Source organism: Carlito syrichta, unplaced genomic scaffold (genome assembly GCF_000164805.1).
Source record: "Carlito syrichta isolate Samal-C Ts95f unplaced genomic scaffold, Tarsius_syrichta-2.0.1 Scaffold303642, whole genome shotgun sequence".
Lineage (NCBI taxonomy): Eukaryota > Metazoa > Chordata > Mammalia > Primates > Tarsiidae > Carlito > Carlito syrichta.
In genome coordinates this window covers 226,871-239,648 of record NW_007247738.1, presented here as the reverse complement: position 1 = coordinate 239,648, position 12,778 = coordinate 226,871, and the positions used below count along the sequence as shown (strand labels likewise).

At 40.6% G+C, this 12,778-nt stretch overlaps 1 protein-coding gene across 4 annotated transcripts in view; it reads right to left on the bottom strand.

Moving 5' to 3' along the window:
* PLCB4 (phospholipase C beta 4) overlaps positions 1 to 12,778 on the bottom strand; it is a 165,850-nt gene that overhangs the window by 11,009 nt on the left and 142,063 nt on the right. For all 4 annotated transcript variants that reach the window (XM_008058841.1, XM_008058842.1, XM_021712763.1 and 1 more), the window contains 4 exons: positions 9,763 to 9,878; positions 6,849 to 6,924; positions 4,498 to 4,673; positions 735 to 836 (listed from right to left, as the gene is read on the bottom strand). In XM_008058841.1, coding sequence (XP_008057032.1) covers positions 735 to 836; positions 4,498 to 4,673; positions 6,849 to 6,924; positions 9,763 to 9,878 — 470 coding nt within the window. The remainder of the gene's footprint in view (positions 1 to 734; positions 837 to 4,497; positions 4,674 to 6,848; positions 6,925 to 9,762; positions 9,879 to 12,778) is intronic.

Below are 12,778 nucleotides of genomic sequence, written 5' to 3'. Positions count from 1 at the left end.
TCCTTACCCTCAATCCCAGGCAACCAATCACTGACTAATACAGAAATGCAAAAGTCAGACACCCTTGCCTCAAAGAGGAACAAATCCGTGGTGCAATTTATACTCTAAAGCTTGGGATCAGGCAACAGGGACTCTAGTTGAGACCACATCCTTGCTCAGCCCCTGTCCTGGCTTCTCCTGCTTCCCCCACTCTCCTTCTTCAAAGATCCCTTCCAGTAAATCACAATCACCTCAATTCTTTTCTTGTTATCTTTTTCTAAAAAATTCACCCAACACAGGGACAACTAGACAAACTGAGTGGAGGTTTTTAAGATGATCCTGTGTCAAGGAGCACTGAAAGTCAGTCAAGGGAAGACTGCCCTCTTAAATGCTGCTGCTAGAACCATCCAAAATGGGTTACACCTAAGCAGGTGAGATGTTTGCAGATGACTCAAGAGAATGTAGAAAGGATGTTTTGGAATTATGTTGATTATTATGACATATTTTATACAATTTGTTTATAAATAAGCACACAGATCTGAATGGAAATTAACTTTACTGGTGCCAGTAAACAACCAGAAAACTTTGCAGCAATAGTAACAAGTCTTCATAGCAGATACAACAGCAGAATTCTTAGTCAAAATCCACAATGCTTTCCTATCTTAGATATGTGTGTATGTTTATACACATGGACGTTGTTGAGCTATGTCTTCAGGTCAACACAATATTCTCGCAGTGGGCACTCTCAGACTTACCTTTCTCGTTCTGCTTTATTCTTGATAGATTTATCTTGGCTGATGGCTTTGCTATTTTCCATAGAAATCTTAGCTTGGTGTGCTCTCATTTCCTTGCTTTCCCTATGTATTAAAAACAAACAAACAAACAAACGGAGGAGGGGAATGGAGAGTTAGTTCTTAAATGGGTACAGAAACTCACTTGGGGAAGATAAAAAAGTTCAGGAGGTGGTGGTGGTGATGGGCACACAACAATGTGAATATCCTCCATGTCATACACTTAATGGTTACAGTGGTAAAATTCATGTTACATATATTAGCTGTAAATAAAAAAAAAAAATATAGGAAAAAACCCAGCAATTCCATGTGTAACAATAGAACTAGGCTCACTTTTTTTTTCCCTTCATGATTGAGCTCACTGAGTCATTCTGTATTTTGGGAAGAGGAGGGAAGGAACCCCGTTATGCATATGTTAATCCCTGAGGGCTTGCTGGACCCTAAGTGGCCCACTAGGCTACTAGTTACAAGGTAACTAGTTATGTAACTAGGTTATGGTCTTCATCTTCATCTTCATCTTCATCTTCCTAAGCAATGCAAGAATTCGTTTAGGCCAGGTGTGATGGCTCTAGCCTGTAATTCCAGCACTTTGGGAGACCAAGGCAAGAGGATTGCCTGAGCCCAGGGGTTTGAGACCAGACTGGGCAACTTGGTGAGACCTCATCTCTACAATAAATCAAAAAATTAGCCAGGTGTGATAGCACATGCCTGTAGTTCCAGCTACTTGGAAGGCTGAGCTGGAAGGATCACCTGAGCCCAGCAGCAGGTCGAGGCTATGGTAGCCGTGAGCATGCCACTGCACTCCAGCCTGAGTGACAGAGTTAGACTTCAACTCAAAAAAAAAAAAAAAGTAGTTTACTTTGTTTCTTATTTCTTACATGCAATGCCTACCTTTGTAAGCTAACATTTTTCTTCTTTATTTAACTCTAAGAAGATTGGAAAAATGCCTTATTCTGTGAAGTATCTTGAATATGGGTACATATCTAAAATCTGGTATTATAGCAACTATCAGTGATGGCCTATGAAAAAGAGACAGTATTTCTGCCCATAAAATACAAGAGTTTCCAGTATTGCTTCATTTGGGGGGACAAAATGGGTTGAAAGAGAGACAGAAAGTGCTCCAACCCTCACAAGGGGGCCTTGCTGTTTCTGACAGCTGTAAAAATAAAGGGAACTAAATGATTTCAAGTCAGCACAGGGAACAGGAAAAAGTATGTTTACAGGTGACTATGACTGTGTATGCAAATGCATGTGTATGTGCAACAAATGCTCAGATCTTTATTCTTGTATATGTTAAAGACTTAGCATTTAAAATACTAAAATGAATATGATTAATGAAGAATTTTTTCAGTAACCTATGGAATCTCCTTAAAGTACTGCCTGGAAGACCAGCAACCAGGGCATCAGGGTATGTGAGCACTATCGTTTGCTCTGTATCAAAGGGGTAGATACCGCTGAAGTGGATAGTTCTTTGGTCAGCTACCTCACAGTCACAACAGCAGAAATATACACAGAAACTGTATACCTGAAATCATTCTCACATTTTTCCATAACTTGTTAATAAATGGGCCATTTCTGTATTCATTTATTCTTCCATTAATTCATTCAATAAACACTGACCAATAACATATATTGCTTACAAGTGTTAAAAAAACAAAGACTTCTCACCAAGAACAAGAGTTTGTGATGATAAAAAAGAAACATAACCACCAGGTGCTTGAGTGAAAGTTTAAACAAACTGCTGTTGCTTTGAAAAATAGTCCTGTTGTGGATTTATTTCTAAGGTAAATTAGTAACTGGATTATGGTCTCTTCAAATGACTTTCTAAGCAATGCAAGAGTTTGTTTACTTTGTTTTTCCCTTACAGATAATGTCTACTGTTATGAGATAATATTTTTCTTATTTATTCAACTACATAAGAGAAGATCAGAAAAGTGTCTTGGTCTGTGACATATCTTTGAATAGGGTAGACACCTAAAATATGCTATTATAAAGGCAGAATGAGCTGGGCTCTGTGGCTCAGCCTGTAATCCTGCGCCTTTGGGAGGCTGAGGTGAGTCCTGAGCCTGAGCCCGCGGATTCGATACTCACCTGGGCAGGCGAGACCTCATCTCTACAATAAAATCAAAAAATTAGCCGGGCGTGGTAGCGTGCGCCTGTAATTCCGGTTACTCGGAAGGCTGAGGCAGAAGGATCGCCGGAGCCCAGGAGGTAGAGGCTGCGGTGGCCGGGAGCGGCCACTGCACTCCAGTCTGGGCGACAGAGTGAGACTCCAATTCAAAAAAAATAATAATAATAAATAAATAAATAAATAAATAAAGGCAGAATGATGAACAAACCTTTCTGCATACTGAACCAAGAGTATTTCCAAGGGGGGAGAAAGAAAAGATAATTTATAATCCTATAGAACTAAGGAGAATACTTTAAAATGCATGGTATGTAGGACATCATCCCACAGAAAATGTAGCGTGGTGTATACCTCACTTGGTTGCCTCAAATGAGAATCAGAAACTATTGGCAAAAATACTTTTCACATGGCAAGATCTATGACTCCAAAGTAACGCAGGGAATTTGGGCATGCAACCAGATGATGTATGCAGTTGACCCTTAAAACATGTGTCTGTTTGCTTTCTTTCTTGCTTTCTTTGCATAAGGCTTCTATTTTCTACTCTTTGGTGTATCAATGTAGGTGGCATACAGTAGGCACTAAGCAGGGAGGAGGAAGCGAGCTGCAACCAAGCTGTGATGAAAAGATGTAAAAGACATCAAGACTGTTCTGCCCGGGGAAAAGTCCGACTCCTCATTTGCAGTATTTCTTTTCTTTTTTTTTTTTTTGAATTGGAGTCTCACTCTGTTGCCCGGACTGGAGTGCAGTGGCCGCTCTCGGCCACCGCAGCCTGACTTGCTGGGCTCCGGCGATCCTTCCGCCTCAGCCTTCCGAGTAGCTGGAACTATAGGCGCGTACTACCAAATCCGGCTAATTTTTTTGATTTATTGTAGAGATGAGGTCTCGCCTGTCCAGGCAGGTCTCGAACCCACAGGCTCAGGCAATCCACTCACCTCAGCCTCCCAAAGGCTCAGGATTACAGGCTGAACCACTGAGCCCAGCTTTTGTGCAAGTTTCACTTTGATAAATTGGGACAGGTCAAAAGAAATGGATACTTGGCTGTTTCTGGAGCGGACCAGCCTTTCTGAAATTCACAGAAGTCCTAATCATGTAGGAAGGGAAGGGGAGGTTGTCTCCATATGTAGCTACTGAGTGATTAGAACTGAGTAACTCAGGTGCTCCACTGGTTGGTCTTCAGAGCCCTGTATGTCTTCTCTTCCTAAGAGACCTCAGATCATTTTCCAAAGGCCAGTTCTACAAAGCCTCCATGCCCAGGAAGGGCAGAGCTTCTCTGGGCTGGATGCCTTTAGTGTCTGACATTTTTTAGTGCATGTCATATGCTAGTTGTAATTTGACTTAACTTTTCATGTGGGTGCACTTACGATCTCGCCAAACACATGTAAGCCCTCTTGTAGCAGAGGGCATTTCTTAGTGCTCATGTTGCTCCCATCAGCCACATGATAAGACATAAGCACTCAATATTATATATCAAGTAGATTTCAATTATTACCTAAGTTTACATGCATGTGCGCGCGTACATACAGACACAGACACACACACACACACAATCAACTTTTTAAAAAAATGAGGCACTGACTCTGGAGATGCCGACTCTCCCACCTGTCATGGGACAGCTTCAGCTGCTGGGTCTGCTGCTCGTGCGCGTTGATCAGTAGCTTTCTCAGCAGTTCGCATTGCTGACTGAGGTGCAGATCGCGGATTTCTTGCTCCTCTGCACTGTGGGTGTTGATCATTTCTGACCACTCCTTTGTGTGCTGTGCCACAATCTCTTTGACCTGTGTGGGAAGAGGCCACTTGGAATCCTCGCAGGGCAGGTATGAACCAAAAGCACAATATTATTCATATATTTCAGATCTCTCCCACCAATTTACTTGGTGAATCATGAGACACCTATAATACCCAAAAAGTAATATGCACTGATCAGTGGGAATCGGGAAGCCACTGCTGGTTAGAATCAGTTGATCACTTTGGCGCTAAATATTTATCTGTGACTAGTTATTTCACCACTAATTTTCCCACACTCTGGCTTGTCCAAGCCTTGGATTCCTTTGGTAATTCCATCAGGACTTGCTTTATCACCTCGTGCTTTCCAGCTTCACTTCCAATAGGACACAAGTCAGAACACAACTGTGTGGTTTTTTATTCCTGGGTCATGACTTATTGCATCAGCCCTAATGGACAAAAGACAGAAAAGTCTTCCTCTCTCAGTATCCGTGATATCTTCAGTGTGGGTTTGCAGCTCTTCTTGGTAAGGGCTAGAGCCTATTTCTCCATCTCCTTGAATCTGGCTGACCTGTGACTTGCTTTAGCCAACAAGATGATAGCAAATATGCAATTAGAGGTGTGGAAATGCTTGTTTTTTTGCTGTGCTTGGAACCCTGAAGCCACCCTGTGACTGAGCCTGTGCTAGCCTGCTGGAGGTTAAGAGGTCACTTAGGAAAACACAGCCAGCAGCCAGCCAATCCACAGATATACGAGCTGGCTATAGACACACATAACTGAGTCCAGGACAAAATCAGAAAAAACACCCAGTAGAGAGTATGGCCCCAATTTTTTGACCCACTAAATTGTGGACTAATAAATAGTAGTCATTTTCATTTTATTTTAGATTTGGGGGTACAAGTCAATGTTTGTTCCATGGATATATTATGTAGTGGTGGGGATTGGACTTCAGGTGACCCACTCCTCAGACAGTGAATATTATGCTCAGTAGGTAACTTCTGAACCCTAACCTCCCTCCACAACTCACCCTTAGTGTCCCCAGTGTTTGCTATTTCCATCTTTATGACCACTTAGCTTATACATATACATTAGTACACATGGTGTTTGTTTTCTGCTTCTGAGTTAGTTCACTTAGGATGATGTTCTCCAGCTCCACTGTAGTAGTTTTTTTTTTTTGAGTTGGAGTCTCACTCTGTTGCCTAGGTTGGAGTGCAGTGGCATGCTCATGGCCACCCCAGTGTCGGCCTGCTGGGTTCTGGTGATTCTTCTGCCTCAGCCTTCCAATAGCTGGAACTACAGGCGCGTACTACCATGTCTGGCTAATTTTTTTTTTAATGTATCGGAGAGACGAGGTCTCACCATGTTGCCCAGGCAGGTCTCAAACCTGCGGGCTCAGGCAATCCTCTTGCCTTAGCCTCCCAAAGTGCTGGGATTATTGGCTTGAGCCACTGCACCCAGACTAGTTGTTTTAAGGCACTAAATTTTGGCACTGCTTATTATGGGGCAAAAGCAAACTGATATCATTGCTAAGTTTTCTTCCTATCTATGCATGGCATCTACAAATCATGGCATGTTGCAAAAGTATTACTTCTCCAACATTGCAATTAAGAGAGAAGAAGAGAGTGGAGGACAACTCTCAGAGAACCACGGATGACTGCCTTGATAGAGTTCATGCTCTACAAGATATGTAACACCAAGGAGAACTTCACTTTGAACAGCTTGGCTGACCCATGCATGCAGCAGGACCTCTGGGCTGGATGACAGAGTTGCTTCAAGACAAATAGATGAAAATTGGCTTGTTTGACCGAAACTCTAGTTGATTTTTTTCACCTCAAACTTCTATAGTAAAGTTAGGGTGGAATATATACCAACTCCCAATTGGGGTGGTTTTCTGTCATATGTTTAATGCTACTTCTAGGGAAGTATATTTTGTAATTTTATATCATATTTCCTGTTAGTCTCTTCATGTATTGTCTCACTTGATGTCTCTGAGGCAGATGACATAAATCCTGTTAGCAAATTTGAACAGGTAAGACAAAAGAAAGATGTTCCATGAAATGACCCTTCTCAAAGTCAGTGATTCTGAGGTAAACATAACTCCTTGTGCCCCCTGACTTCCTAGACCAGCCCCAGGCTACTGTTGTTTCTGATTTATATTAGGTATCTCTTCTAAAAAATTACAAGGTGTCTTCCGAAAGTCATTGCTGTAAACGTGGGCATTTTCTTACCTTAGATTTGTGATCTGATGTCAGCGTCTGAATTTTAATTTCTGTTTCTTTTTTCATTTCAAGACAATTATTTCCCCTGAAAATAGAAAGTTGCAAATGCATGCCAGAAATTAGATATCTTCCCATTCCCATAGGCCTTTGATACAAAGCTTTCTGATGAAGACAATATATTCATCAAATATGAGATGTCATGGCTCATTGGGCAACATCAGTTTTTCTAGTAATAGATTCATACCTTACACAATATTAGCTATATCCTGATTATGCAATTCAACCACTACACAAAGAGACACTACAAACCTAACCATTATTTTCATTGTTAAGGGTCTGTTGCCCAAGTTTCCGATTCCTGTTTTTCTTCAAGCTATTTTCATTTATTCAATAAAATATTATTTGGGATGAAAACTGGAAAATAGGTCCTCAGCCTTGAAGTGAATTTTTAATTCTTCCATTTTGGTTGGAAAGCCAGATTTTTGTCTTTTAGACATGCCAGTGAGGGAGATAATAGCAATTCTTGGCACCATAGGGGAATTTTTGCTTCTTATTCTATTGTGAATAGAAAACATATGCTAGGCAATTGCCCAGCAGCCACTGATGCTTATTTCAGTGATTATGTTTTTCTTTTGGAATATCCGTATTATTGCTGAAACAAGAACAGGTCCTGAACCGCCATCTTCAGCATGCATCCTCTGATCAAGTATAGCCTGAGTCAGAATGCTTCATTATAGTATTATTTGAGATTTTCTCTAAGACAAGCATCACTCTAAAAATGCTAGGTCTCTCATCAAATCTATTCTCAATGGCTTGCACTCAGCAGTTTCTCCTCTCATGCCATTCCATGAGCTTACAGCACTGCTAAAACATTCCCCTGGCTTAATTCTAGACACAATGTTTCATAGAAAATGCAATGATAACTTGTATTCAACAGTCTCATTTGTGGGCAAAAGCTAAGGACTGCTAAGGACTCCTGTAATATTAAAAATCAAGATTGCGCTGGGCTCGGTGGCTCAGCCTGTAATCCCGCGCCTTTGGGAGGCTGAGGTGAGTGGATTGCCTGAGCCCGCGGGTTCGAGACCCGCCTGGGCAGCGAGACCTCATCTCTACAATAAATCAAAAAATCAACTGGGCATGGTAGCGCATGCCTGTAATTCCGGCTACTCGGAAGGCTGAGGCGGAAGGATCGCCGGAGCCCAGCAGGTCGAGGCTGCGGTGGCCGGGAGCGGCCACTGCACTCCAGTCTGGGTGACAGTGAGACTCCAACTCAAAAAAAAAAAAAAAAAAAAATCAAGATTGCATTTTTTTTTCCATCTAGTGCATCAACCATAATTATTTTTTGGCTGTGCAAAGTAATTTCTGTAACTCTAAATTTCCCCCAACTTTAGCTCGTCCTTCCTTCTCGCCATACTCATCTTAACCCATTGCCTTGAAAACACTTGAGTGGAAAGCACATGAGAGAGTTATTACATCATTAGCCAAAAGCTGAAGAGCACTTGAGAAAAACTCACCTTTCCCAGGTCAATCATTCCTGCCAGTTGAGTAGGTAAGAGTAAGAGGAACCTTTTATTTGTTTTGGAAATGGGTCCTACTTAAGAAATCTCTAAATATTGTCACCAGTTTTCTCTTTCACTAACGTTTTTATTTTTTATCTTTTTATTTATTATAGAGATAAAGTCTTGCCAAGTTGCCCAGGCTGGTCTTGAATCCATGAGCTCAGGCAGTTCTCTTGCCTCTGCCTCCCAAAGTGCTGGGATGTAATCCATGGGCTCAGGCAGTCCTCTTGCCTTCGCCTCTCAAAGTTTAGACATGTAAGAATAAACACACAATTTTTAATAAATAAGTTCCAGTTTTTTGGGATCTCCCCTTGTATATCTTTACCTCATTATTGTTTTTACTCTCAAAGGTAAAGTGGGGTCAAAATGATATTTCTTTGTCATAAGTTGTTCCTGGTGAGACCCTTAACCCCCTAATCAGGATACTGAGCAGTCTCAGAGGTCTCTCAACAAATAAAGCCCTATTTTATACTAAGTGTAGATAAGATTGTAGGAGTAAGTCACTGCATACAGCTTCTTTCACTAATGTTTTAGTAACTTGGTTGTAGTTAAAAGTCTAGACAACCTTGATACTATGGTCAATATTAACAATAAGAAATTCTCTTCAGAAATGTCTGTCTAGAGGAAAGTATTAGATGTCTGATTTTGAAGTAACTTTTAAATTATCATTAAGACTTCTCTCTTTAGTGTATTTGGAAGATGCTTTCTGTGGACAGCCCGATGAGAGTACTGAGTTTGACAATATAAGCTCAGGAAGATATCTGTAGATGAGGCAATCTTATCTACATTTAGTATAAAATAGGGCTTTATTTGTTGAGAGACCTCCAAGACTGCTCAAGGGCCCTGGTGGAAAAATCAGTGACATCTGAAAAAGCACTGTAGTTTAATTAGCTGTATTATTGTCCTAATGTCAATTTTGTAGTTTGATAACTGCATTATGGTAACATTTAAGAAAACTGAGTTAAGGGCATAAGGGAACTCTACTATTTTTGCAACTTTTCTGTAAGTTTAAAATTATTTCAAATATTATTTGGAAAACATTATTTGACATTTTAATTCAAATTATATTTTTATCAAATTATAATTTGAAAAAATTATTTCAAAATAAAAAGTTACAATCATTTCTGTACGTGAAAAAGTATTTTTTCAAATATTTGAGGCTAAAATTTCTTTTTCATATTAGAATTAATTGCAATGAATTAAGAGATCTCAGTATCTCTGCTAAGAACCCTCCCTAAACATAGCTAAGTCTACTCCTTGACCTGTTAAATTGTTCTTTCTTGGCCTAAACAGGCAGCTGATCTGTGGGAAAAGACAAAATATAAAAAGGGAGAAAGCCATAAGAAAGACATAAACAGAATTACCCCTTCTTCTTCAATGCCTTCTCTAGGATTTTTTCATGAGTCGACTTCTCTTTGTCATACTGTGCCACAATCTTGTCAACTTGCGTGCAGTGTAACTTCTGCATGGTACTGTGCTCCTGAACAAGAAGGATTTGCAGTTCTGAGTTGGACTTTTAGTATGACAGACGTATTTTACACTTTGCTGGGCAGGCAGAATTTTTACCATCTTCCTGAGTCTTCATTTGGAAAGTCAAGAAGTAACTGAGACTGAGAACTGTGTGGACTTCCAATCTCCCATCCAACATGAGTTGTCTGTTCAAGGGCATTCTCAACAAGGGAGTCTCCAACCACAATCTGATGATACTCTTACCTCAAAAGGCAGTCCTGCTCACTGGTGGGCAGTGTCAATCCTTTCAAAGTCCTTTCTTCTGCACACATATGTCTCCATAGAATTTCCACCCATTCATCTTAGTTCTGCTGTCTGAGACACCTTATTAGTCTACTTCCCCCTCCACACATCGGTCCTCAAGCACTCATGTTCAGCTACCATATTTCTTTTCATGTAACTATTCATCATGTGACTTAGTTTCTAAATACCTGGTACATTCTGAAACATCTTGAATATCATCATTATACAATGAGAATTATCACTGGCTGAATTTGAATCTACATCCTTTGACATTTTCACTGACTTTTTTAACTAGATGCATTCATGAGGATAACAGTGTTTAGGAGCTCGGGACTTCAGATTTATAGATATTTAAAATATTCCCATCCGGGCTTGGTGGCTCAGCCTGTAATCCCGCGCCTTTGGGAGGCTGAGGTGAGTGTATTGCCTGAGCCCGTGTGTTCAAGACCCGCCTGGGCAGCGAGACCTCATCTCTACAATAAATCAAAAAATCAGCCGGGCGTGGTAGCGCATGCCTGTAATTCCGGCTACTCGGAAGGCTGAGGCAGAAGGATCGCCGGAGCCCAGCAGGTCGAGGCTGCGGTGTCCAGGAGCGGCCATTGCACTCTAGTCTGGGCAACTCAAAAAAAAAAAAAAATTCCCATCTATTTCATTTAAATGCTGAAATTAGGGCTGTGTCGCTTTGAAAATAAGTATTTCAATATAACCATCATTTCTTCCTGGACAATAAGAAAGATATTTCTTTTCTTTTCTTTTTTTTTTTTTTTTTTTGAGTTAGAGTCTCACTCTGTCACCCAGACTGGAGTGCAGTGGCCACTCCCGGCCACTGCAGCCTCGACCAGCTGGGCTCCGGCGATCCTTCCGCCTCAGCCTTCCAAGTAGCTGGAACTACAGGCGCGCGCTACCACGCCCGACTAATTTTTGATTTATCGTAGAGATGAGGTCTTGCCAAGTTGCCCAGGCGGGTCTCAAATCCACGGGCTCAGGCAATCCACCCACCTCAGCCTCCCAAAGCACAGGGTTACAGGCTGAGCCACCAAGCCCAGCAAGAAAGATATTTCTTTAGTTGCTCAGTCTCCCAGACACTGAGGAAATCAATACAATCAGTAATACCCTACTCTAAATGATATTTGATGCTATAGCCTTGTTCTTGAGAAATTTAGAGAAATGGATGGTATTTACGAGGGGAATGGATACATGTTGTTCATGTTATATAACCACTCTCACAGTCATATTTCCTTTTGGTTATTTTTTTAAGTGAGTGACTTAACTTAAAAAAAAAACTTATTTTCTTCCAAAGGTAGTCTTGACTATAAGAAAATCTAGTTCATTGACTTCTTTAAAATATTTCATAAAATGTAAATAGGGAAGAGATCACGACACCCTTGATTTCCCAACTCTGTTAAGTGAATTAACACAGGACTTGATCTATGACTAATTTATATATAAATTCTTCAGAAATGCATTCATGCATAAGGCTTCAGCATCCTGTCTTTGGGAGAGGGAGTGGAGGAGTGCGATGCTGGGTGGCAAGACTCCCAAAACTAACAATGGGGACAAAGGTGAAGTTATCTTGCTGTGGACTTGGGGTCAGGGAGTTACGTGTAACAATGTCTTAATTTATAGTCAGAACATCCCCCAAATCTAGCCATATTAGCAATGTGTGCACATTTTGTGTTAATTGGGACATTTTGTGGAAAAATATTCAGCTTTTAAAAGAATTTGTATACATTTTTTACACAAGTTAAGAGTAAATTCAGCTTCTTTTGTGAAATCTGCTGCTGCAATACATTCTTGTGACTGATGTGACCACAGGCATGAAAGATCACATCACAGATAGCACTGAGAAATCTGAGTAAATCACATCTGCTCAGCATGAAACTCTGAGATTGCCAGGCTAACTCTTGGGTGACTAGTGTGTCTTTGTCCCTTTCTACTGTATAGCCAAATTATAGGTCTATTTTTGAGGACTGACCCTGGATTACAATTGATGAATTTAACAGCAGTCATGTTATCATCAGCTAACTTGCTTGAATAGCAAAGAGCACATTTTCTATCAGCAGCTTTACCGATATGCTAGAGATTAGCAGGCTTCTCAGGCATTTTACTGGGCTCATTTAATGTGGATGCTACAAACCGGTGGCCCAAGGGTCACATCCGGCATGCAGATGTGGTTTTTTGTTGTTGTTGTTGTTGTTTTTATTAATCAATATTTTTTATTACGGTTTTGTGGGGTACACAGATGTGGTTTTTAATTAGGTTTTATTTTGGGGGGCCTACAAGGTTTCATGAAGAGACTGAATTAGAGGCTGATATTAAAAGATAATGAAATTCTATAAAGTTTCAGATTTTAAGACTCTCCTTTAAAGAACATAGCTGGCCATATGCTCTCGAGGCACCAATGGTGGGAGTGAAGTCTGACTTGGCCTCTGGATAAAAATGAGTGTTCCCCACTTTTGTGGAGTCAACACCCAGTCAACTTCAGCTTGGTCCCAAGAAAATTTGAATTGTAATTACTTTTTTAACATGTTACTGAGGATCTTTCTCCAACTTTGGGTTTTATATGAGGGGGACCCCCAAAAATCCAGAATTTATTTATAAAAAATTGTGTATTTATTCTTACATGTT